Below are 23,981 nucleotides of genomic sequence, written 5' to 3' on the forward strand. Positions count from 1 at the left end.
ACGATCTTATCGTCCAACACGTCTATGTCCCGCATGGTTGCGTGCGAGACACCCCTCATTTGCCAACGTGATCAGCAGATCATCTACGACAGCCAACGCTCAAGTTACAATTGACCGTTCTTCACTCTACCAGAATTATGGCCGAGCAGCACGTTTCATTCAAAGTCGAGGATCTCTTCTCGGTCAAGGGCAGGGTGGTCGTGATCACGGGAGGAGGTTCCGGTATTGGAAAAGCACTCGCGGAAGGATTCGCCGTCAATGGCGCCAAGGTATACATCTCTGGGCGGAGACAGGAGGTACTAGAGACTGCGGCGAAGCAGGTTGGCGGTGATATACACATGTAAGCTTCCGCCTACCCTGGACTCCAGGAGAGGCTGACTCCGGTGGAAAACGCCTAGTGTCCAGGGCGACGTGCAGACCAAGGAAGGCTGCTTGAAGATTGCGGACGCCATCAAGGCTAAAGAGTCCCATGTTGACACACTGATCAATTGCGCCGGTGTGAACAGTCCGTGGAGAGCTCCGGCTAAGGATGTTAACAATCGTGAGTTTTGGGAATATACATGCACAAACAGAGAAAGAAACTGTAGAGCTGACTGTGTTATAGCTGATGATGTGGAGAATCTATTGGTTAATGGCATCGAGGAGTACGTCTGTTTCTGCTGTTCGAGATCAAAGTTGCTGAGAGTGGATTAGGGAAGATTTTGATCGAAGTAATCAAAGTATGTTATCTTTACTTACTTCCCCAATAATGTTGCCACTAACCCTGCTTCAGTTCATGTGAGCGGCGTCTACTTTCTGACAGTAAACTTCGTTCCCCTTCTCCGCAAAGCGGCCGACCCGAATGTCTGCGTGATTGCCTCACTCGCAGCTCTCGGAGTGCAAAGGTAGAGTCCTACGTTCGAACACTGAGACCGGTAGCTAATATTTCACAAACTAGGACCATGGGCTCCTTGCCGTATAGCGTCTCCAAAGCCGCGAGTACGCTACCATCTCATATCTCTCATGAAATGTTGATCTGATCTATGTCCTAGGCGTCCACCTCGCCAAACAACTCGCCGCCCGTTTGCATCCGTTAGCTATCCTTCCACCAATGCCATTCAAAGCCACTTCAACTAATATGATCCACAGCATGAAGATCCGCGTGAATACCATCTGCCCCGGCATCTTTCCCTCTGAGATGACCGGCGTTACATCCGGCAAACACGAGTACAAAATCCACCACAAGGCCGAGAAAGCTGCCTTGCGGTCCACCGCTGGACGACCTGGTCGACCGGAGGAGATGGTTGGGCCCGTTCTGTTGTTGTCGAGTGCCGGGGGTGGGTATATGAACAGTGCATTGTTGACGGTTGACGGTGGGAGGATGTTGGGGATCTCGATTAATGACGGTATCCGGATGCCGGAGGATACGTACACGTAAGTCTCTTCACGTCTTATTGCGTGGTGTTGCTAATAGCTGCAGGGATGATGTTCTGAGTTGAGAATGGCGTCCGCGGGTTAGTGGTTCTCGCCAGATACGTTGTCTTTGCCTTCGGTATACCTTGATAGTTATAGCTTATGGCTTGTGAGATAACAGCAACATTCTCACCAGCTTCAATCCAACGGATCTTTTCACTGTGCATTAAATATGGAGTAGTGGCTGCATAATTAGTGAGAGAGTGGCCGGGTACACAATGTTGATCCCTGTCAGATCGATGTCTTGGCGCGGAGAGCTCCAGCTCCGATCCGAACCCTGTTCGTCAGTCTTCCTTCCCGTCACTCACGCAGCCATGAACCCAACAGTCGAGGACGACCGCCATGAACCACCAGGGACAAGCGGCTCGTCCAATCGCACCCCAATTGCCTGGGCAGAGGTGAGTCGGCCATCCATGCGCGTTGGGGGACGAGTCGCACAGGACCAGCGGGTATCAGCGACTCCCCCAAGGAACCCTTCCCCCAATAATGGCGCTCAGGAACCAAGGCTGACGCGACGCTGGAATTCGTCTCGTAACAGCTGTTCTCCCGACACGAGACCATGCTCACCTCGCACCTCGAACTGCTCGACTCGGTCAAAGAACACATGGCCCGGGACGGCAACGCATTCCGCACAGTGTCGTCAATGGTGCAGAAGACGGTGCAGGCTATGAATCAGTTTGCATTGGTGCGAAAGAAAATGGTGGGTTATGATGTGTGACTCGTCTACATGAAGTGGCGGCTGACTCTTGATTTCTTTGTTTAGAGCAACCGTAAGTTCTGCGACGGGCATCCTTTCATGTCTACGGCACTCATTCGTCTCTACTATCTCTATAGACAAGACAGCCCTTGACGAGGACCACTCTACTGCCACGTCGCACACAAGCTCCATGAACGGCGCATCTCGTTCTCACACCCACACACCCACTCCCTACTCTACAGACTCCGTGAACACGGCTCGGAGGAAACGATCCCGGAATGAGAAAGAAGGAGAGAAGGAGAGAGGGCCGGATTTTGGGACCCCTCCGACCGACCAGAACCAGGCTTACGAAGATACCGACGCCCGAGCCCCAAAACGAAAGCGGAGCTCTTACTCCGCCGTGCCTGGTGCCGACGATGATCTGCGCGACGCGACTGAAGCATCAGTAGAAACAGAAGACATCTCGGCCGAGGTCCAGCGGCGTTTACGCATCAAAGAAGAGCGGCGACGGAAACGGGAACGGGATGATGCAAGACCAGAAAAACGCAAACGCACGAGCGGGGCCTCGAACGGAAGTGTATCGCCTGACAGATCACGACCGAAAAGGAAGCGCTCGAAGGTGGAAGTCGCAGCGGATGTGGACGCGGGCTCGGATCTGAAACGGGGTGCTGAATCGGTGTCGGAGGGCGAGACGGTGGGCAGTTCGAAGAAACGGAGTACTGGTTGACTCAAACGGGCTAAGGTTGTTTTGATGCTTCCTGGTTTCCGTCAGTAAGATCAGGACCTGCGCTTTCCTTCTCGCTCTTTCCCTCTATATCCTCTTGCTGCATTTGGTCACTTTATTCTCACTCTTCTGCCTTATTTGCCCTACGCTAGAGTCCTCAAGTTGCTCTTCTCCTATATAAATGCCAGGGCTGATCCTGCCCGAGCTACAAGACCAAAATATGGAAGCCGCGGCAGAATGCCTGGAGCTCCCCGATGCCGCACATCAGGACAATATGGACGCAGAACGAGAGTTGAGAGAACTCTTTCGGGGCATCGAGAGGGGTCTTAAAGAAGGGACACAGGCGGAGTCTGGATCCCTGTCCAGCTCCTTTGACGGCCGGACCGATGCCTCTCACACAACGGGGATGTCATACGGACTTGCGCCGACCAATACCCTCATGGAATCCGAGCTGACTTGGGAGATTGGTGAGTTACCCAGTATCCTGCTTTATATCCGGACTCCCTGACTGAATTCCAGAAACCGGTTTCTACCACCTCCACCAAGGCAGATACTACATTGACGGTAGCCAATTTGAAGTGTCTGCCCAGGACGAAGATGAGGGGATGGGGATTATCCAACGGGATATCATGCAGCGGGAGATTATCCGGCGGATAGATCGTGCCCTCGTCGAGGCCAATATCCTTTTGAATGAAATCGAGGCTTCTCGTCGGTCGTTGGAGGCTGTGCAGGAGCACAGCATTCCCGCTGTGATGGCAGATCAGCATCTTATCAGCTCGGAATCAGGCGCTCAGCCGACGTTGGATCCTCTTCCAGTCGAATTCTCTCTCTCCGATGAAGCTGCTATTGCTTCTGTTGACATTGCTTCTGTTGACGGAGAAGTGATTTGCGATGGAAGGGATTCTCTCGTTGAGCAAGACTTTGACTTCGGAGAAGGATGTTGAGCATGTGTTTGGTGCATGAATTGCTCGGCTTACATGTCTTCTTTCACCTCGTTGCTTGATGGCCTTGCTCCGAGTTTATTTATATTAGCTGGTCTGATTCTTGAATTTGGCCTGGGGCGTCTTGGAACTGTGTTTCTGTCTAATGATCAAAATGTTTGAATCAGGGAGTAGTTGCGAAGCTTCTTATTGTAGTACTGATTTCGTAAGAGGGATATGAGCATGTTAAGGCTCCTGACAGGAATTATTTTCAAGTTATCTAGGTCGATGTCTCCAAAATGGCCTTCTACAACTGTTTCAATTGCCTGCGCCTGGAAAACGAACTCCCGCCCAATATTAACTTCAGATCAGAATTCAGCTTAGTTTAACTCGTACTCTGTAACTAATCCATATTCAGATCAAAATGAAGTAGGCAGGTTTCGGCAAACAAGACTCTATTCTATGCCTGTTTGGCTGATTGCTCCATGGTTATCACTAAACGGCGCACCGAATCTGGCATGGGTCGAAGCTATTGCGCAGCCCCAAATAGTATAGTATCAAGTACAGAGTAGCGGTTCCCCCCCCTTATAAAGAACGAGAATTCCTCGCTCTTCCTCCTTTCTCTTCTTTCTTTCCGTGGTCATCTCCCCAGCTATCAAAACATATACCCTTTCATCTCAAAACTTCACATATCCAAACCCCGCAAGCCCTAGCCCTCCCGCGTTCCCCCAGAAGGAACCCACCAGTCTCTCCTCCTTGGGGAGCCTTGATCAAGTGTGCGTGGACGACCAGGTCACCTTCGAGTGGTCGGCCTTGTAGAGGATCATTGATTTCTGTGAGGAGTGCAACTTGAAGTGTCTGTTTTAAAATCGTTCAAAAAACCTCAAAAAAAGGGGAATATTCTTAAATTGTTAGTCGTTTGTGGCACCAAGAAAACATAACCAAAAAAAGAATAGGTGGGAGCTCTCAAGTGGAAAGTCGGTTCTTGTGAGGAATGGTTCTGGGAGACCCTCTTGATCAAGGTCTCTTTCGGGGTTGGAGCGCTGGGTGTTCAGACTCTCACTTTCAAAAGAGTTCGTCCGTTAACAAGAACAACATGTGGTGCCACTTGCATTCTACAGAGTTCGGCGGACAGTCCTCACACTCCCGTTTGGACAGCGGTCCTTCGGCTGGATTCCTTCGCCAAAACCAACCCACTCAAGGCCGGGGACCGTTGAACAACGGAGGCGCTGGTGGCTTTGCCCGCAATCACCCTTACTCCTCCTATAACTCTCGCGGCGGCGTCCGGACGGGATCGGTTGTAAGTATCATTTATTTATCAACAAGCTGTGGTTGATATGACATTTCGTGGTTTGTCCGTTCGCAGGTATGGATCACCAATCTAACCCATGCCATAGGCGCATGCCCACGCTGGCAAACAGGTAAGTCTCAATCTCGCTCTCATGAACAGATACTGACTGAAGTATAGGACCCTAACTTGCACAACAATCGGCGAGCCAACTATTTCTCCTCAAGTCGTTCGCGAACGCCTCGCCAGGTTCATGCCTACTCTCAAGGCCAGCAACAGCAGCAGTTCAACCAGCAACCGCTGAATGGTCCCGATCTTCCTAACCAAAGTCGGAGACGCCGCGGGGCACGCAATCGCCGGCGCCGCCAAACAACGGTAAGCAGGCCTGACTTTTTCATCGGGAAGTATGCTAACAGACTATGTCAATAGTCGCCCCAGGCTCAAGGATTTAACTTCAACCACATTAATAACAACTCCAACTCAAACCGAAGAAGAACACAATCCGAGCCTTGGAACCACGACGTTGAAATGCTTGACGTACCTCTTGTCGTTGAGCCTGACGAAGATGTGATTATGGAAGACGCTCCTCCACTTGTCTCTCTAATTTCTGCTCCTGATCCTGTAAGTGATATCCTGATATCCTCAGTCACTGGGGCAAAGATTAATCATGAACTAGCGATTCCAAGCCCTGGCATTCAGTGCAGCCGCGATGCATGAGCTCGTAAGTAGCAACCACATCTTCCATAGAAGGGACAAGCATACTAACGCTCATGTTCAGGCGAACCATATTCGTCAAATTGCCCAGCAAGGCAATTACTAGGAGAACAACGCCCTGGTCGCTCCGGGAGTCACCATCACGACTATTGTTCCTCCGTTTTACTTTAGCCAGATGCGCAAGCCCCCAACATAAGACTCGGACCGCCGTCTGGCCACGGCCCGTCTGTGCAATTGGCAAGCATTGACATCTGGCGGACACCGGTCTAGCCCACCGAGTCCCAGCACCCTGGATATGTTTACTTTTCTCGACCAAACCCGCAAAAGTCGCCTGATAGAAGATACCTTATTAGAAAGGGGATCCAGCACGCCAACTCACCTTCGACAAAACCTGCGGGCACCAGCATCTCGGCCATTCTCCATCACGGCCTGCTGGATCAATCCAAGTCCCGTCAGTCATCAACAGCTGGCCCCATCTCCCGTCGAGTTCTCGCGACACTCGATCAACACCCATCATCCACCGTCTTCTGGTCTGAGCCACCCTCCCTCAGACCAAATTGGACCGTGCCCTGCTTGGAGGGTATCGGGCCTGAATTTATTTTGTTTTTAAATACCGTCCACAACGGGGCCGGTGAGGATTCTCCCCTTCACGGGGGGTTCCGGGGAAATTAGCAAACTGGGGACGCAGAGAACGGGAAAACTTGTAACGGTGCAAGGGCGGACGCGCCTGCGCACCGTTACTATTGTGGAGAAAAGGAAAGAAGATTGTTTCAATGTACCCATCCCGGTCAAGGTTTTGACCTCGCATGCCAAAATTGTCCAAGAGCAGCGAGGATGTTTTCCTTGGCCCCGTGCCGAAACCACCAATAAAGAAAAAAAAAAGGCACGGCTCGAATGGGGGGATGATTTGTTTTCATATATCTTGGATCTGTTTTTGTTACATTTGTTTGAGATTGTTTGAGATTGTCTGATCTGGTGAGATTGAGATATGGATGACATTTTGTTGTATGGATATATGTACTCGTCTTCGCTCTCGATCAAGGCCCCAAGCGGAGTCATGGCCGTGAGGACAAGCCTTGGTCTCGTGGTACGCGGGCCACGAGTCGAATATCGAGGAGAGTGTCGGCTTGTATTTTCCAATGTGTGACATGTAGATAGAAAGTCATCTTTGAATAAAATCACCATTGTTCATTCACTCGTTCCTGGTAAAGTCGAAAATCATCAAACACCTAATCCCAATGCTGTAGATAAATATGCAAGGCGACATGGCGAGAGTAGAGTCGAGCCATGTAGCTGAATGGCGAGAGTGGTGACAGAGAAGGCAGTCGACTTCAGTCCTTCTTCTCATCATTCTCCGCCTCCGATCCATCCTTTCCCCCCCATGTCCATACATCCCAAATATGCTCCTTAATTAAATCTCCATACCCCTTCCCCTCATCCAGCGCTTTCTGCTCTTCGCGCAAACGGCGCTCCTTCCACCCCTCCGTCTCATTCCCCATCCAAACTCGCTGCACAACTCCTTTATCCTGCTGCTGTCTCGCCTTCAGCTTCTCAATTTCCTCCGTGGTAAGGCCAGCATCGCGGAGCTGCGCATCCCGGGCCGCGCGCAGACGCGCCTGGATCTCCTCTGCGCGATTGCTGGGCAGATCGCTGAACATGCCGGGAGATGCCCGAGGACGCGGGGAGGAGGAAGAGGTTACGCGGGCTTCGAGTCGGTCGATTATGCTGCGCCCCGTGCGTTCGCGGGTGATGTGGTTGGCGGAAGCGCAGAATGCGCCGGTCAGGAGGACGGTGAGGTGGTCGAGTTTGCGGGGTGGGAGAGCGATCAGCACTGGGGACGCCACGAGGAAGGTCAGCGCGGCGTAGTGCTTGAATCGCTCGTAGTCGGCCTCACGCACGCCCGAAGTGTCGTTGGGGGCGGCCATGCTTGCCAGTCTCGCAGTGTTGCTTGGTCGGCTCATCTGTAAAAAATACGGCGGGCCCGATGATCTCCGTGTGCAGGTCAGGTGATGGAGTCATCACGTGGATTCCAGACCCTACAAAGCAGCTACGTTTTTGCGTCGTGAGTATACATGGATGTATTCGAGAAAATGAAAGTGTAGCAAAGTGAAATATAACTCCGATCGTAATGCAAAAATAACAATTCGACTATTTTGCGAAACGAGTGTGGTGAAAAAAGTCCTTGGACAAACTACTGTAGTTAACCACCGCCGGCAGTGGTTACTTGGCATCTCATAGGTTCTTATGTTATCCAATCCGCTCCACTTGGTGCAAATACAAATGTACTCCTTACATTTTCAAGTGTGCGAGACCTAGATGTCTTGAAATCTTAAAAAAATATCTAACCGACCAAAAGCTGGTGGAGACACCCAGAAGTGGGCGTATTGTGTGGTTGCAAAAGTATACAATGAACACTAATATAGCACCAATTTGAACAATTTGTTAAATCCAAGTCCTCCCCAAAAGCTCATAATGTAACCTCCTAAGCATAATAATTCTGCACCTTCAGCCCCTTGAACTCAAACGAGGTGTTCTCCCGACGATCAAGCACAGTCTTATGATGCACATCCTTCACCCGAGCTCGAACATATTCAGTTCCCGTAGGGGCAGGTTTGCTTGGATTCTTGTCTTCTTCACTAAGCATACCAAGACGGTCCAGCACAGGCGATGGCACCGTCCTCATTATGGTATGATCCCCCGGCCTACAGAAATAGAGCAACCCAAGGCGAGCAATGTCGAGCTGATCTTTCGGAGGTGTGACAACACGATGGATCGTGGATTTGATGAAGCCTGTTGTTGTCTCTAGTTAGCCGAATAGTTCCGGGACAATTGGCATGGGCACTCACCATTAGTCAGGAAGGATAAGGTGTCGGCAGCATTGCAGGTAATCCCGCCGTCAACGGGCTTCACCCATTTCCATTCTCCTTCGGGAGTCCGGATCTGCAATCCGGCAACATGCTGCGAGAACAACAATGTCAAGCTGCCAAAGTCGGTATGCCCACCCTTGGAGTAGCCCTGTGCCTTGTCCCATTCCTCTTGAGTCCGAGTGTTGTAGATCATATATCGCAAGTGGTCGTCGGAAAGCTGGTCATAGGCATGGGCATTGACCAGGTAGTCTTCGGGCAATTCGAGAATAATTGCCATTAAGACAAACAACTTCCTGATCACATTGTCGAACAGATCACGATGGAAGCTCGCGATCTCATCATAATTCTGACGAACGATCCGGTGTTTAGGCACACCATCCCATGCAGGAATTGCTTTGGGAACATTGAGCTACACAAATCAGCCTTTCTCTAATGCAAATAATGAATATGATAGGCGCATACCATTTCGATATTCTCTTTGACCCCCGTATCTCCAACCCACCTCGAGTTCTCACGGTAACCAAAATATTCGCCCTCAGCAAAGTTGCAAGGGAAGCTTCGCTTCTCCTCGAGGGGCTCTTTGAAAAACGCATTACCGAGACTGAATTGACGCAGGACGCGATCTTCGTCAAGTCCGTGGCCAACTACAACCCAGAAACCGACCCTTGTCACAGCATCGTATAGTTGCTTTGCAAGCTCTTGCTTTCCGCCCGGTTCGTCGAACCGGGACAGGTCAATTTGCACCAATGGAGCCCAATCAAGCTTCTCCCCGGTAGGCGCGGGGCGGTTCCATGCTTTGACTGGGACCCTTTGGATGGGGGGGTGCTCTTCGATGGCGGATGGGGCCATTTTTGTTTTGGTAACTATAGAGAATGACGAGTGACAGGTATCGCCTAGCGGGGTATGTTCGATGCGACCAAATGGGACTTATATATCTGCGGAACCTCCTACATTACAAATATTATCGGGATTTGTTCCATGTCCATCCCATTGCACAGATGCGGGGTCGTATGAGGACATCATCCTTGGCCCGGATGGCGTTATTGGCTACGGCGTGATTATGCCGGATAAGTCAGAACGGTATTTCCTAGAAAATAATGATGTTACTAAGGAAATGATTGGTCCGTCTTTAGTTGACAGCATCGTTATTTAGTTCGTTATTGACATGTGCATATCGAAGCTTGGATACAATCCATGTTTGGATATATACACTCCCCGGGCTGAGATGAGCGAGTATACCAACATCATCTGGCAATTATGGCCGTCTAGACTCCTCCATATGCAAGCCACAAACTGAAGCAAGAGTGAGCCAGACAACATGTCGTAGATATCTCTGGGATAGGTGCAATCGGAGAGGAAATGGATGTCGTGATCGGAACTATCATGGCAAAAGCGAACTCTAAGATTCCCGTCATCAAACATGGAGGGTGTCGCAGAAGACTTAAGGATGCGGTGTTTTCAGGGAATTAATTTCTGTTTTGCCTTTCGGGATTTGCTCGTCGGGATCTGTCTCTCAGACCAATCCTACATCGAAACAGCATGGGCAATATGACATCCGGCAAGGATGACGACCGGGTCTCTACCACCAGCGTGACTTCATCTCCACCCAATGAAATCAGCCGTGAGAATTCCGATATCGACTATCATGCCAAACTCGAGAAGAGGGTTCTGCGAAAGATCGACTTCTGGCTCGTGGGCTTCTACTCCCTTGTCTACATCTTCCGGGTGATTGACTCGAACAACTACGCCAACGCCGCGATCATCAACCTGGAAGCCGGCACAGGGATTAAGAAAGAGCTCGGGTTCAGCCCCTCGCAATGGTCCTGGACGCAATCCATCTTCTCGTACAGCTACCTCATCTTCGAGCCATCCAACACGATCCTTCTCAAGAGCTTCAAGCCCTCAACATGGATGTTCGTCCTGATCTTGTCCTGGGGGATCTGTGCCTGCGCAGCGGGTGCAGCCCAGAGCTTTCCGGGGATGATGTGCGTGCGGTTCGCAATTGGAATGGCTGAGGCGGGGTTCTACCCAGCTGTGCTCTACCACATGGCATTCTGGTACAAGCCATCCGAGCTGCCCTGGCGAATCGCCCTCTTCTACTCTCTCGGCCAGGTATCCGGCGCATTGAGCGGGCTGCTCGCATACGCCATCAGCTTCGCGGATGGGGCCGGCGGACTATCAGGCTGGCGGTGGCTGTTCATCATCGAAGGCCTGCCGGCCATTGTCCTGTCTTTTGTGGCGCTGTTCGGTCTTCCAGATTACCCCGAGACCGCCCGCATGTTGACGGAGGAGGAGCGAGCGTTCCTCCATGGCCGTCTCGCCTCCTCGGCGCCCTCTGGAAAAGACAAAAGCTGGGATTGGGCCGGTGTGAAAGCGCTTTTCAGTAGTCCTACGCTTTACACATTTTCAATCTACTGGATCGGGCACGGTATCGGTGGGTTTGGGGTGCAGTATGCTTTGCCTACCGTCATTTACGAACTTGGGTTTAGTTCGACGGCTTTGTCCCAGCTGATGAATATTGTGAGTTGGGAATCTCAAGAGAATACACAGATGGGTTAGAAAGTGCTAACCAGCTCGGAATTGACAGCCTCCCTACGTCGCATGCTTTTTCTTTTTAAATGCCCTCGGGTATCTGCTACATCGAGGGTGGATCAGACCGTGGACCACAGCAGTTGCGAGTACGTACCATCGTTCACATGACATTCTATGCAAGGCTCCTACTGACGGCCGCAACAGTCGAAAGCACGATCATTATCTGCTACATCATTCTGATCACAGTTCCCAACTCAGTGGTCAAATATGTGGCTCTGATCGTCGCGACTGCATGTGCCGGGTCTGCATATCCGGTCATCTGGCCAGAGCGGATCCGCGATCTGGAGGGCACGGTGGCCGCGGGGATTGGGATTGGGGCAACGAATGCCATGGCGCAGTTTAGCGGGATTGCGGGACCTCAGATATACAGCACGGTGTTTGGGCCGACGTATCGCGTGTCCTTCATCATCTGCCTGTGCTTCCTTTGTGCGGCTATCTCGGGTGTGCTGGCTTCGTGGTTTTTTGTCTGGCGGAAGGATCGGAAGCATGATCGGTTAGGCCGGGCTAGAGGGGCAGAACGTGCCTGATAATGTCAACGGTGTTGATGAGTGGGTGAACGAATATTGACTCGAAGACGGCCTAGAGAGCGTTCAAGACGGGCATTGCATTCTGTCAAGATGGGAAATGACGATAGACTAAGAATATCGCCTATAGTGCATTTTTGGTCTAGCGGTTATTTTGCCCCGATTCCGAGCGACACATTCTACAACTATATTCGATCTCGCATCTGGTCTTTCATCTCGTCCTCCGTTGGCAGTATTCAGCGACGTCGGATAGGTACTAACATCACCTATAGTTCTCACGGCAGGGATCAGTCTTGAAACGGACTATGTTTCCGCCACCGGACCAGAACACGACGCAGCTCCAGCCACGATGCGCCATTACGTACGGGGGCTGGCTGAGCCACCGCTAAAAATAGCGCCATCTCGGAAGTGCCAATGACAAAGCTTAACCGAAGCTTGGCACAGGGGCCGGTGGACCCGCCATGTGTGGCACAATTAGGCACCCCCGTTCTGTATTCCGGGAGGGCCGTCGGTGGTGGTGGAAGAGGATGTTGGTCACGACTGACGACCCCTAGGTACTCGAATCATGAATCCTGCCGCGGACCCGAGAACAGCACGCATTCGACCTAAGCAGCCACAATCTATTCCGTGGCCTCGTCACAGGCAACCACAGGGCTTAGGGCGACAAGTGGGTCCAATCAGCGGGGCCCTCTCCCGCGCAAGCCCCTGGCCACTCCACCGCGTGTTTCTCTTACTGCAGTCATAATGGTCGCTCTCACCCGAGACTAAGTCACCGACTGCCGAACCAATCCGGAGCAAAGCATAAATCTCTCCCTTTCCCCCTCCCCACCGACCTTCTTTCTTCTCTTCCCCGTCACACCACCATCACCATCTACAATCCACACCGCCACAAAGCACACTCTTTCTCACACCACACAATCTCTCTCCAAAATCAACATGTTCGGCTTCAACCTCTTCTCTTCCAAGAAGGAATCCGCTCCCGAGGCTACCTGGGACGCCAACACTGCTACCGTGCAGAACCAGCAGCCGACTTCCCCGGAAGCGCCCTCCACCGAGCGCGTCATCACCGAGCAGCCCGTTCGTCTACCTCTCCTCTCCCTCTCGCTATACTCAATGCTCAGTACCCAATACTAACTGGTTCACAGAACTCCCAGGAGAACATGATGAAGCTGCGCGGCGGTGGTGCCGGTGACATCTGCTGCGGCGTGTAAGTGCTCCCTCCCCCATCCAGCACCTTTTTTTTCTGGGGGTATACATACTGACCTATGCTTCCAGCTGCGCCGGTCTGCTCTGCTTCGAGTGCTGCGAGGACTGCTGCTAAGCGAATCGCCCTCTACTATCCATGAGTGTGGCCATTCGCAGCGTTCCTTGATTTGATTCGCTTTTTCTTTTCTCGCTTCTTTCATCGATAATGCTAGACAAGCGATGCGGGACACAGCCTACCCACCACACTTTTCGTTCTTTTGCTCTCTTACCGACTACCCTCTGACACATTGACCTGCCCATCTGATGGACCGATTGCCATTCTCGCTACTCTCCTGTTGACCGCAAGTCTGTCCAATGGATAATACCTGTGGAACTTGGGAGTGGAGGTGTTCTATTTTGTCTGTTTGCTCTGTCTGTCCTGGTTGGTTGGTGGGAGAGAGAAGGACGGAAATGTGCAGTTTGTTCTGTTCTTGCCTTTTGAATTCAACTCGGCTGTTTTGCCGGCTCTGGCTTTATTTTATGGTTCTGCTGCCTCCTCGCCTAGGCTGTTGATGCCATAGCTAATCCCCGTGTATCTTGATTGCTTCGTTCAGTGGAGAAGGGGGCTGGAGTCGGGGACCGCTTTTTTACTATCTATCTATACCCTTTGTTTTCCTTCTCCAGAACCAATTCCGGGTTATTTTATACATTACCATTGTCTTTACTGTAGAGTAGAGTAGAGAGTGTAGATTGATCCTGCTGAGTGGGGAGTATTGCATTACGATCGGGATAGAAGCTGCCTTGAAGAATATGAAAAAGAAGACTACCCCAGGAGAAGAGAGAAGAGACAAGGCGAGACCAGATATCCACCCACGAGAAACGACCATGCTCACTGCAGAAGAGGCGTGGGCTTGCTCAGATCCGTGCCGATAGTCGTCGTCTCCGCATGATCCAGCGCGCGAGAAACCATATGCGGCGTGCCATCCGCATTGAAGGCATCGACCTGGATCAGTCCTCCAGTCGCTTCGTCGAGGGCGTGTCCGAAGTCTGCGTACGCGCGCATGCCGCAGCGGGAACGGATGGATTCCATGTGGCTGATGAGGGCGGAGGTGGAGTTGAAGGTCTTGTGGCACTTGGGGCAGCTGAATATCCGTCCGTTAGTCTAGGTTCTTGACGTAGATAAGAAAGAAAAGAACGGTGGTGGGGAGACAAGAAGAAAGAACATACACATCGCGCTCCCGATTCTCGCGCTCCGTCACAATGTGCGTCTCGAAATCGTCCTTGCGCGCAAAAGCATGTCCGCAATTGCAGATGTACCGGCCCATCTCCTTGTCGAAGAACTTGGATGCGTCCCAGCGGGCATTCTTGTTGAGGATCAAGCTGATGGGCTGGACATCGCCAATGCCGAAGGTACCCTCGCGCACGGCGCGGCGGTTCGTGCCGAAAGCCGTGTTGCCGCCCTTTGCAGAGATGGGATCGTCGTCGAAGGAGATCAGGTCGTCGGGCCCGGTTGGGAGGCTTGGGGTGAGTGGCTCGTTCTGCTCGTCCTTGACTGCCACCACAGGGTCAGTGGGCAATTTCGCAGAAGTAGTGGTGACTGGTTTGGTGGCAGGATCAAGCCTTCCCGACCTGATGGGCAGAGTGAAGGTGAAGTTGTCAGCGGTAACAGGGTCGGGGGTAAGATCAGGCTTCGCAAGTCGGATGGGCAGAGTGAAAGCTGGAACGGCGGGCTTTTGCTTCGGCTTCGGCTCGGCTTTCATGGGAGTGAGAGCAGGCCAATCCTGTTGAGAGAGGGCGGCGGCGTCGTCTTCGCTGGTGGCTGCGTTGATGTTGAGACGCACGCCGCCGTCCTGGTCATCAGTGTTGGTGGCAGTCGAGGAAACCCATGGTGCAAGCGGGACAGCAGCTGTCGGTTCCTTCTTGAGGGTAGCGTTGATCAGGGACCGGCGAGCCTGTTCCTGTGTCAGACGAGCAAAGGTGATCCCATCGCATTCGTTGCGCTCGATGTGCACGATCAGACTAGCAGCAGACGTAAAACTACCCTTGCAGCCCGCGCAGGTGATGTTCTGAGCGCGCTTGTGATTCTTGAGATGGGGGTATTAGCTGTTATCTTCTCCAGCAAGATGGGGCTCCCTCACGTTCTGGATATGGATCTCGCGACCCGTGCCGCTGCGAAACTCGACCGTGCAGATCGGGCACATGAAGTGCTTGTTGCTCATGATGCGGTGAATGTAGTACTCGGTGCGGTCGCTGAAATCCATGTTGCATTTGGCGCAGTACTCGTGCTTCGGGTCGTACATCTTGTGGGCTCGCATGGCCTTCTCGGAGTCGAAGTCCTGCGAGCAGCCCTTGAAGGAGCAGACGACCTTGGAGGAGGCCATGCTGGATGAGAGAAAAGTAGAGGGGTTGGGTGGATGGATGGGAAAGAAGAGGAGGAAGAGATGGAGGATGGGGAGGAACGGTAGGTTGTTTACAAGGGAAGAAGAGCAGGAAAGGAAAGCCATTAGATTTGATAGCAACTAGAATCGCGAATAGGGCAGCCTGGCATCCATTAGTATAATTTTCACCATCTCACCCATCCATCAATCACTCACCATTTCCCACGCAGCGTAATCACGGCCCAATTATTGCCCTCGGAATCCGTCTCTTTCTCAACCTTGGTCGAGAAGGAAATGGCACTCATAATCCCATCCCCAAACTTCTCGTTGAGCACCGCCTTATACGCATAGCCATAGTTCTGCACAATCTCATAGAGCCGGTAGATCAGGGGCTCCCTCGGAGGCATCTCGACAGAGCGGCCCCGGTCTGGAAACCCACTCAGCTGCTCCTCCAACGGGCCGGCGGGGATATGTAGCAGGGACGCGAGGCTCTGGATATCCTCGGGCGAGGCCTTAGCCTGGCCGTAGAAGATAGCGGCGGTGGCCACTTCATTGCGCCCGATATGGTTGGCGATCTGCTCGAAGCTCAGCTGCTTGGCGGCCTTGGCCGAGAAGAGCGTGGCAGCGGCAGCCGTGAGATGGGGGTGCTGGGTGGTCTACCCGGGTTAGTGATTAGAGATTCACAATATATGATGGGAGTGTCTATACATCCAAAGTGGCTAGAGACATGGTGATGAAGGTGATGAGGATGGAGGAGACAAGTCAACGATCGGAGATAAGATTAGGTCTCGCGAGTGCGTCATCGCAGCGGTATGGCAGCGTGTACCATGGATCAGCTGATCTATACATTGGTCTATACCTTCAAGGTGATTATACTAGAGGTTGATGCTCTACTAGTCGTATGGCATCTAGTTGGTCGCCTAGGCACTGTTCTGTGTGAGAACTAAAATACACAGCCACGCAATGGCTGGGCGGGGCCCTTCATAAGTGAGACGGGCCCCGCCAAAACACCGCCCAACTCTTTTCTGCTCACCATCAACACCATGTCCCAGCAGGATGATCTGGCCTATGGCCAGTACTACGAGGGGTCGGACCGAGGTGCCACGGACTCTGCTAAAGGTCTCGTGGGCGACACCTTCAATATGCTCCGTCACGCCTATAAGTCTCACCAGGGCTCGGGACAGCCGGGCCAACAGACACACAACCAGGGTGGCTCTCGGACTGTATGGGTACCCTCCATTCTCTACAAATGGCTCGACTGACATTCACAGGGCTACCCATCCCAGAACCAGTCCGGCCCGTACGGATACAGTCACCAGAACACCAATCCCAATGCTCCCTACCAAGAACAATACCAACAGCCCGACTATCAGAACAAACCACCCAAAGATGATCGCATTGGCGGGCTTTTCGGGAAGCTCCAGGGCACTGTGGCCGGCCTGGGATCGGAGTTTGCCACGAAGATTGGCACTACTATCGACCCGCAAGCGTATGCTCAGTACGGGCCCGGCAAGCCTGGCACTACGGAGCATCGGTTCGGCAGCTTTGCGCCCCACCGTGAGCATAACGATGTCAAGTGGTATGTGGATGGGTGCAGCTATTTCTGGGCCGTGTCTCGGGCGCTGGAGAATGCGCGCGAGTCGATCTGGATCTTGGACTGTAAGTTGGTTTATTCCAGAAAAAGAAATCAACTGACGATTCTCTAGGGTGGCTATCCCCTGAGCTTTATCTGAGAAGACCCCCAACCAAGAATGAGCAGTATCGGCTAGACCGGATGCTGCAGGCTGCGGCGCAGCGTGGCGTGCGGGTCAATATCATTGTTTACAAGGAGGTAACCCAGGCGCTGACTTGTATGTTTACTCACATCTGCTACCCAAAGTGAGACTGACCACCTATAGTATCCTCCTCTCATACCAAGCACCACCTGGAGAACATGCACCCCAATATTGCTGTCTTCCGCCACCCAGACCACCTGCCGGACCGGCAAGAACTGGCATCATCGATCACATCCAGCTTCCACAACATGTCGCTCAATACAGCGAATCTGGGCAAGATGTCCAAGGACACCATCAAGACACTGTACGGCATGAACGACGACGTGGTCCTGTACTGGGCTCATCACGAGAAACTGTGTCTGATTGACGGCCAGATTGCCTTTATGGGCGGCCTGGACCTGTGTTTCGGGCGCTGGGACACGCACCAACACGCCATTTCCGATGCCCATCCCGCTGATCTGAACGAGATTGTATTCCCCGGCCAAGACTACAATAACTCCCGGGTCCTCGACTTCCAGAATGTCAACCAGTGGGAACAAAATGCGCTGGATCGTAAGAACATGTCTAGAATGGGCTGGTCCGATATCTCCATTAGTCTGCATGGCTCCGCCGTGGAGGATTTGCGTCGCCATTTCGTGGAGCGCTGGAACTTTATCTATGATGCCAAGTACAAAGTTCGCTCTGACTCGAGGTACACGCGACTTGATTTGTCCGGACGGCCTAGTTCTTCGACTGGCCCCCAGCAGCCGGGTGTGCAGCAGCCCAATCCATACCTCTCGGGACAGGCGCGGCCTCAAAACCTGCAGCAGCAGGCGACTCAACCATCCTGGCAGGCTAGTCCGTCTAGCGGTGCATCAGCGTATCCTCCTCCCCCGGGTCGGGTTTCTTCGAGCCCACAGCCGCAGCAGCAGCAACAGCCGGCTCAGCCCTCTTACCAGTCTTACCATCCAGGTGGTGCTTCGGCATATCCCCCTCCCCCGGGTCAGACTTCTTCGAGCCCGCAACCACAGCAGCAGCAACAGCCATCTGCCAATTCGTATCAGCCATACCACCCTGGAAGTAGCCCGAGCTATTCTCCACATCCAGGCCAGGGACAGCAACAGCAGCAATCCGGTCCATCGTACCAGCCAGGCAGTACCCAGGCCCAGAACTATCCACCACCTCCAAGTCAAGACCCACCGGCTTATGGTCTTGCGGCAAGCCATTCTCCCAGCCAGGGATCAGCTGAGTATAGCTATAACCCGGGTTCTTTCCCGCCGCCTCCACCGGGGCCTCCTTCGAATCATTCATCTGCGCATCCCTCCTACCAGAGCCAGCCACAGGGACAGACTCCGTATTTCGCACCACCGCCGGGTCAGGAATCCGCAGGCTATCAAGGCCAGACACAGTCTCAGTCATCCTATTACCCACCTCCGCCAACTCAAGAGTCATCTCACTCGAACACTCGCGGAATCGATGACTATCCCTATGAAGGAGAACGGGGATCGCTCGGACCGGGTGGTTTGCGAGGGAACATATCCTCGTATGGTAACTCCCTGCGTGCCAATCTAGCTGGTCAAATCCACCAGTACCAAGACCGCCTGATCCCTTACGGCCAACCCTCGTCGCAAGCACGAGGCAACATGTCCTGCCAGGTTGTGCGCAGCTGTTCGAAATGGAGCAACGGCAGCCCTCTCGAGCATTCAATTCAAGATGCCTATGCAGCCTTGATTCGCAACAGTCAGCATTTTGTTTACATTGAGAACCAGTTCTTCATCACGGCGACTGGTGATGCTCAACAGCCGGTGAAGAACAAGATTGGCGCTGCGATCCTGGAGCGCATTCTGCGGGCCGCTCGCGCTGGAGAGAAATACAAGATAATTGTTGTCATTCCTTCAGTTCCTTGCTTCGCAGGCGACTTGCACGATGACGAGACTTTGGGCACGCGTGCTATCATGGAGTTCCAGTACAACTCGATCAACCGTGGCGGACATAGTATCATGGAACTGATTGCCAAGGAGGGCTTCAACCCTATGGACTATATTCGATTCTACAATCTGCGCAACTACGACCGCATAAACACCGGTGGCATTATGGCTGCAGCTGAGTACCAGAGCGGTGTCAACTATGATGATGCCCGCAGACAATATGACCTGAACACTGCCGGCCCCGGAGGTTATGCTCAGGCTCCCCAAGATGCTTCGCGGAGTGCTTTTGACACCACCGCCCCGTTCCAGCAGTACCAACAGGCTGCGCAACAGCAGTCTCACGGCAAGTCCAGCACCCGCTGGGATAGTGTCAGTGCGTGCTACATGCTGGGCGGAGAGGACATTCGCAATGTGCCTTGGGACGGCCACCCAGATGCCGAGATTGATGCGTTTGTCAGTGAAGAACTATACGTTCATTCCAAGGTATGTTTCTCATCCAACAAACCATCCATCACAAATAAACTAACACACAGAAAGGTGATGATCGCCGACGACCGCGTAGTGATCTGCGGCTCCGCCAACCTAAACGACCGCTCGCAGCTCGGCGACCACGACTCCGAAATCGCCGTCGTGATCGAAGACTACACACCCATCCAGTCAAGAATGAACGGCAAGCCCTGGACAGCCAGCCGGTTCGCGTCATCTCTGCGCCGCGAGCTCTTCCGCAAACACCTCGGCCTCCTCCCACCACAAGACTACAGCGTGGCAAACGAAAACTCCGAGCCCGTCGGGATCCCCAACCGATTCGACTTCGACTGCCCAGAAAGCAAAGTCGTCGAGGACCCGCTCGCCGACACATTTGACAGCCTGTGGAACACACGCGCACACACCAACACCGAAATCTTCCGCAAGGTCTTCCACGCCGTGCCGGACGACAATGTCCGGAACTGGGCCACGTACAAGGAGTTCTACGAGTACTACTTCCACAAAGCGGATAAGGAGGCCGAGGGCAAGGATGATCTGGGCCGTCCGGCCAGGTATCAATGGGGCCATGTTGTGCGCGAGGACTTTGCGCCGGGTGCTGAGGGGGCGAGACAGGTGAAGGAATTGTTGGCGCAGGTTAAGGGGACGTTGGTGGAGATGCCGCTTATGTTCTTGTGTGATGAGGATGTTGCCAAGGAGGGCCTTACACTGAATGATCTGACGGAACCGCTTTATACTTAGTTAGCTTGGATTGCTGTGGTTGTCTAGGTAGATGGAAGCAATTGAACATGTGCATAGAGACACGGATACCTGTAGATTCCTTGGGTGTGTAAATTTAGGTTTGTTTTCTTGTCTTGCGATAAAACCCTGCAAGTACTTAAAAGGCAAGAGGAGCAATTTACTGATGAGGGACAGCATCCCTTGACGAACACTCTTGTCAAACCGATTTTATTGCGAGTCTTTCAACTTCTATCATGTATCGCCGCAACCACGATCCACTGCGTCCTTGTAGATTCTTTTCATTCCAATTACAAGCTGGTTCTCGGTCAACATGGCACATGTTAATCTTCTCGGAAAGAGACCTCGTGGTTGCCCAAGAACAGCTCAAAGTCATTGCAGAAAGGATCTGGAGACGGCAGGGATTGACGTGATTTGAGAGTGAAGGTCCAGCTGCAAACTAATGAATACACAAAAAAATACACACAGGCTTCTGCCTATACTTGTTTGGATTTAATTTGGCAGTTTACGCGAAGTACTATTAAGTCACCTGATATGAGAATATAAGGTACCTTTCAGTCACATCTAGGCGGTGTATGTGATCCACCACGAATTACACTAGGAATCTCCAAATGTGGTCGAAAATCGCAAGATAGAAGAAGTGTGGCATTCTGATATAATCTAGCTATGAGCGCACAGTGCCAAGAATGTCAAAAATCAAAAGCAGCTTAGTGCTGTACAAAACTTTTATCTATGGGCCCACCATGCTGGCATCCCGACACTTTCTCTTGGTTACGTGGCTAGTTCTTTGTCCCTAGATGCACATTGCACCCCGAGAGCTGCTTGAATCATGGCAAGGTACTCGTTTGGCAGCGCAAACTCGGGGCTCCAGATTGGGATTAATAATGCCCCTATCCACAACCCGCAGTTCTATCTACCCCCCCGTAGGTTTTGCAAGGCCCTAGAAATGTGATCAAGTTAACTAATCGCCGATTCTTGGCCCAGCGCGACCGGAAACCCCACCGAATCCTCTATCGACCGTCCCGTTCCGTCGCGACCCAGACTTTGTCGACCGTGGAACGCTACTTGATCAGATACACGAAAAAGGCTCCGTACCGGGATCTCGGATAGCACTTCTCGGCCTTGGTGGCGTTGGGTGGGTTCGGAAAGGCCAATGGATTTACCCATGCTAATAGAAGAGAAGAAAATCGCAACTTGCTATCGAATACTGTTATCGAGTTCGAGATCAATCGCCCGAGACTTGGGTTTTCTGGATTCACGCTAGCAATGCAACTCGCTTCGAGCAAAGTTGTCGAGCTATTGTCGACCGAGCTCGGATACCCGGTCGGCAGGATCCTAGGGCAAACGTATTCAAACTCCTTGAAGACTGGCTTCAGGACGAAACAAAGGGAAAATGGGTTCTCATCCTTGATAACCTAGATGATGACCAAACACTTCATAAAATTTCACCGATCGGACAGGACGGCCTAGGGAGTAATCAGAGTGGCACGCCAGAACAATCTATCTTGGCATACTTCCCGCAGAGCTTGAACGGCTCAATCATCATGACAAGTCGGTACAGACGCGTGGTATCACACATGGTGGAAGATAGGGATATTATTTCAGTTGAACCGATGGACGAAATCCATGCAATTACACTCTTTGACAAGAAGCTCGGAGTGCAAGCTGCCAGGGAAGACGTCATTCAGCTGACTACGGCACTCGAGTTCATGCCGCTTGCGATTGTACAAGCCGCGGCCTATGTCAAGCAACGGTCACCGCGCCTATCAGTTGCACAGTATCTGGAAAATTTTCGGGGAAGCGACCACCAGAAGACAAGCCTCCTTGATTATGAGGGGGGCCAGCTTCGCAGAGACCGGGAAGCCAAAAACTCCATCCTCATTACCTGGCAAATATCATTTGATTGTATTCGGCAAGAAAGCCCATCCGCGGCGGATTTGTTGTCTCTAATGAGCTTTTTCGATCGACAAGGAATACCTGATAGTCTACTTCAAGGAAACGAAGAGATGAGACAGGAATTAGGCGGTGTTCCTGCATCTAACGTGGATCTGATAGGGGATGGCAGGAATGGAGACGAAAGCAAAAGTGTCAGCGTGGTTGACAAGTTTGAGGACGATATATTGGTGCTGAGAGACTACTCATTCATATCCATTAGTGCGGATGGGGTGAACTTTGAGATGCATCGCCTGGTCCAACTAGCCATGCAGGAATGGCTAAAGGCGCATGGACAGCTTGAAAAGTGGAAGGGACGGTTCATCCGAATCCTTCACCACAAATTCCCAGAAGGAAACTATGAGAACTGGCCTAGGTGCCAGTTGCTATTTGCGCACGTGCAAAGTGCAGTTGCACACCAGCCACATGAAAAGGACATGTTGGAAGAATGGGGTTCGCTGCTTTACGAGGCGGCATCGTTTGCCTGGACTCGAGGAGATTTCGTCGACAGCCAGATAATGGCAAAGAAAGCAACGATTGCAAGGTTGAACTTGTTCGGCCCGGATAATGAAAAGACACTTGACAGCTTTGAAATGCTTGGGTTGGCATATAAGCTTGGAGGCCAGTGGAAGGACGCCGAAAAGCTACAGCTACAAGTGATGGAGACCCGCAAGCAGGTCTCAGGACCAGAGCATCCCGACACGCTGGATAGCATTACCAACCTAGCCTTAACCTACTGCAATCAGGGTCGATGGAAAGACGCTGAAGAGTTACAGTTGCAAGTAGTAGAGAGCTATAAGCGGGTCTTGGGGCTAGAGCATCCCCACACTCTGATTGGCATTGGCAACCTAGCCTCAACCTACCAGAATCAGGGTCAGTGGAGGGACGCTGAAGAGCTACAGCTACAAGTGATGGAGACCCGTAAGCGAGTCTTAGGGCCAGAGCATCCTGATACTCTAATTGGCATTGCCAACCTAGCCTCGACCTACCGGAATCAGGGTCGATGGAAAGACGCCGAAGAGCTAGAATTGCAAGTGATAGAGACCCGCAAGCGTGTCTTAGGGCCAGAGCATCCTGACACTGTGACTGGCATGAACAACCTAGGCTCAACCTACTGGAATCAGGGTCGATGGAAAGACGCAGAAGAGCTACAGTTGCAAGTCATGGAGACCCGCAAGCGGGTCTTAGGGCTAGAACATCCCGACACTCTGACTAGCATGAACAACCTGGCCCATACCTTTAAGTCATTGGGTCAAGACAAGACCGCTTTGCTGTTGATGGCCGAATGCGTTCGACTCCGCGACCAATTACTAGGCCCTGACCACCCATATACCGTGTCTTCCAAATCTGCTTTAAATGAATGGCGTGCGAAGGATGAGCCCTTGTCTTCCCAGTCTGATAAAATGGCAACGGAAACATAAGAGGACCCAATCCTAGCCAGTCTCACAGAAACCTCAAAGCGAGGCCAACCCGACGGACACCGTAGGCGCGAAATCATCTCGCACCTCCTCAGCAGAAAGCAGGATTAACATAGAAAGGAGGTTATTTTAGTGATAACGAAACATAAAGAAAGCAACAAATTCTGTCATCGCAAAGATGAAGTGCTCGGTTTCTCTTACAGTAATGCGTTAGATGTCCAGGGGTGTAACATCCAGCAGTTAAGATTCCATCAAAACACATAGCGTCTGAATACATTAAGTATAGTAAGTAGTATTGGTTGTAGTTCGTATCCAATAAACTCGTTAAATATGAGATTGCAAGAGCCCATCGGCAACAGCCTTGGTTTGTATAAAAATATGGAAGCC

General features: G+C 52.1%; 11 protein-coding genes across 11 annotated transcripts; 7 read left to right on the top strand and 4 right to left on the bottom strand.

Moving 5' to 3' along the window:
- Positions 1-137: 137 nt before the first annotated feature.
- Positions 138-1,478, top strand: PFLUO_LOCUS7537 (uncharacterized protein; the record flags this gene model as incomplete). The annotated part of the gene is made up of 9 exons (XM_073785192.1): positions 138-340; positions 399-541; positions 605-644; positions 694-719; positions 773-884; positions 938-978; positions 1,032-1,071; positions 1,129-1,413; positions 1,460-1,478. 9 exons carry the CDS (start codon positions 138-140, stop codon positions 1,476-1,478), a joined length of 909 nt encoding a protein of 302 aa, XP_073641572.1.
- Positions 1,479-1,766: 288 nt separating this feature from the next.
- On the top strand, positions 1,767-3,817 carry PFLUO_LOCUS7538 (uncharacterized protein; the record flags this gene model as incomplete). Its single annotated transcript, XM_073785193.1, has 6 exons — positions 1,767-1,850; positions 1,991-2,152; positions 2,216-2,222; positions 2,287-2,865; positions 3,062-3,340; positions 3,393-3,817. 6 exons carry the CDS (start codon positions 1,767-1,769, stop codon positions 3,815-3,817), a joined length of 1,536 nt encoding a protein of 511 aa, XP_073641573.1.
- A 1,072-nt stretch (positions 3,818-4,889) lies between these two features.
- PFLUO_LOCUS7539 (uncharacterized protein) lies at positions 4,890-5,901 on the top strand (the record flags this gene model as incomplete). The annotated part of the gene is made up of 6 exons (XM_073785194.1): positions 4,890-5,093; positions 5,191-5,214; positions 5,262-5,456; positions 5,511-5,702; positions 5,758-5,802; positions 5,860-5,901. 6 exons carry the CDS (start codon positions 4,890-4,892, stop codon positions 5,899-5,901), a joined length of 702 nt encoding a protein of 233 aa, XP_073641574.1.
- Positions 5,902-7,126: 1,225 nt separating this feature from the next.
- Positions 7,127-7,720, bottom strand: PFLUO_LOCUS7540 (uncharacterized protein; the record flags this gene model as incomplete). Its single annotated transcript, XM_073785195.1, has 1 exon — positions 7,127-7,720. One exon carries the CDS (start codon positions 7,718-7,720, stop codon positions 7,127-7,129), a length of 594 nt encoding a protein of 197 aa, XP_073641575.1.
- Positions 7,721-8,277: 557 nt separating this feature from the next.
- Positions 8,278-9,511, bottom strand: PFLUO_LOCUS7541 (uncharacterized protein; the record flags this gene model as incomplete). The annotated part of the gene is made up of 3 exons (XM_073785196.1): positions 8,278-8,585; positions 8,642-9,071; positions 9,125-9,511. 3 exons carry the CDS (start codon positions 9,509-9,511, stop codon positions 8,278-8,280), a joined length of 1,125 nt encoding a protein of 374 aa, XP_073641576.1.
- A 690-nt stretch (positions 9,512-10,201) lies between these two features.
- PFLUO_LOCUS7542 (uncharacterized protein) lies at positions 10,202-11,781 on the top strand (the record flags this gene model as incomplete). The annotated part of the gene is made up of 3 exons (XM_073785197.1): positions 10,202-11,182; positions 11,250-11,340; positions 11,399-11,781. 3 exons carry the CDS (start codon positions 10,202-10,204, stop codon positions 11,779-11,781), a joined length of 1,455 nt encoding a protein of 484 aa, XP_073641577.1.
- Positions 11,782-12,714: 933 nt separating this feature from the next.
- On the top strand, positions 12,715-13,099 carry PFLUO_LOCUS7543 (uncharacterized protein; the record flags this gene model as incomplete). Its single annotated transcript, XM_073785198.1, has 3 exons — positions 12,715-12,855; positions 12,924-12,985; positions 13,054-13,099. The coding sequence occupies 3 exons, from the start codon at positions 12,715-12,717 to the stop codon at positions 13,097-13,099; spliced, it is 249 nt and encodes an 82-aa protein (XP_073641578.1).
- Positions 13,100-13,852: 753 nt separating this feature from the next.
- Positions 13,853-15,344, bottom strand: PFLUO_LOCUS7544 (uncharacterized protein; the record flags this gene model as incomplete). Its single annotated transcript, XM_073785200.1, has 3 exons — positions 13,853-14,105; positions 14,191-15,047; positions 15,102-15,344. The coding sequence occupies 3 exons, from the start codon at positions 15,342-15,344 to the stop codon at positions 13,853-13,855; spliced, it is 1,353 nt and encodes a 450-aa protein (XP_073641579.1).
- A 138-nt stretch (positions 15,345-15,482) lies between these two features.
- On the bottom strand, positions 15,483-16,070 carry PFLUO_LOCUS7545 (Cyanate hydratase; the record flags this gene model as incomplete). The annotated part of the gene is made up of 3 exons (XM_073785201.1): positions 15,483-15,504; positions 15,558-15,997; positions 16,050-16,070. The coding sequence occupies 3 exons, from the start codon at positions 16,068-16,070 to the stop codon at positions 15,483-15,485; spliced, it is 483 nt and encodes a 160-aa protein (XP_073641580.1).
- Positions 16,071-16,384: 314 nt separating this feature from the next.
- Positions 16,385-20,247, top strand: PFLUO_LOCUS7546 (uncharacterized protein; the record flags this gene model as incomplete). Its single annotated transcript, XM_073785202.1, has 5 exons — positions 16,385-16,564; positions 16,613-17,000; positions 17,048-17,191; positions 17,240-19,506; positions 19,561-20,247. 5 exons carry the CDS (start codon positions 16,385-16,387, stop codon positions 20,245-20,247), a joined length of 3,666 nt encoding a protein of 1,221 aa, XP_073641581.1.
- Positions 20,248-21,788: 1,541 nt separating this feature from the next.
- Positions 21,789-23,597, top strand: PFLUO_LOCUS7547 (uncharacterized protein; the record flags this gene model as incomplete). Its single annotated transcript, XM_073785203.1, has 1 exon — positions 21,789-23,597. The coding sequence occupies one exon, from the start codon at positions 21,789-21,791 to the stop codon at positions 23,595-23,597; it is 1,809 nt and encodes a 602-aa protein (XP_073641582.1).
- Positions 23,598-23,981: the final 384 nt, after the last annotated feature.

The sequence above is a fragment of the Penicillium psychrofluorescens genome (assembly GCF_964197705.1).
Source record: "Penicillium psychrofluorescens genome assembly, chromosome: 5".
In the NCBI taxonomy this organism is placed as follows: domain Eukaryota; kingdom Fungi; phylum Ascomycota; class Eurotiomycetes; order Eurotiales; family Aspergillaceae; genus Penicillium; species Penicillium psychrofluorescens.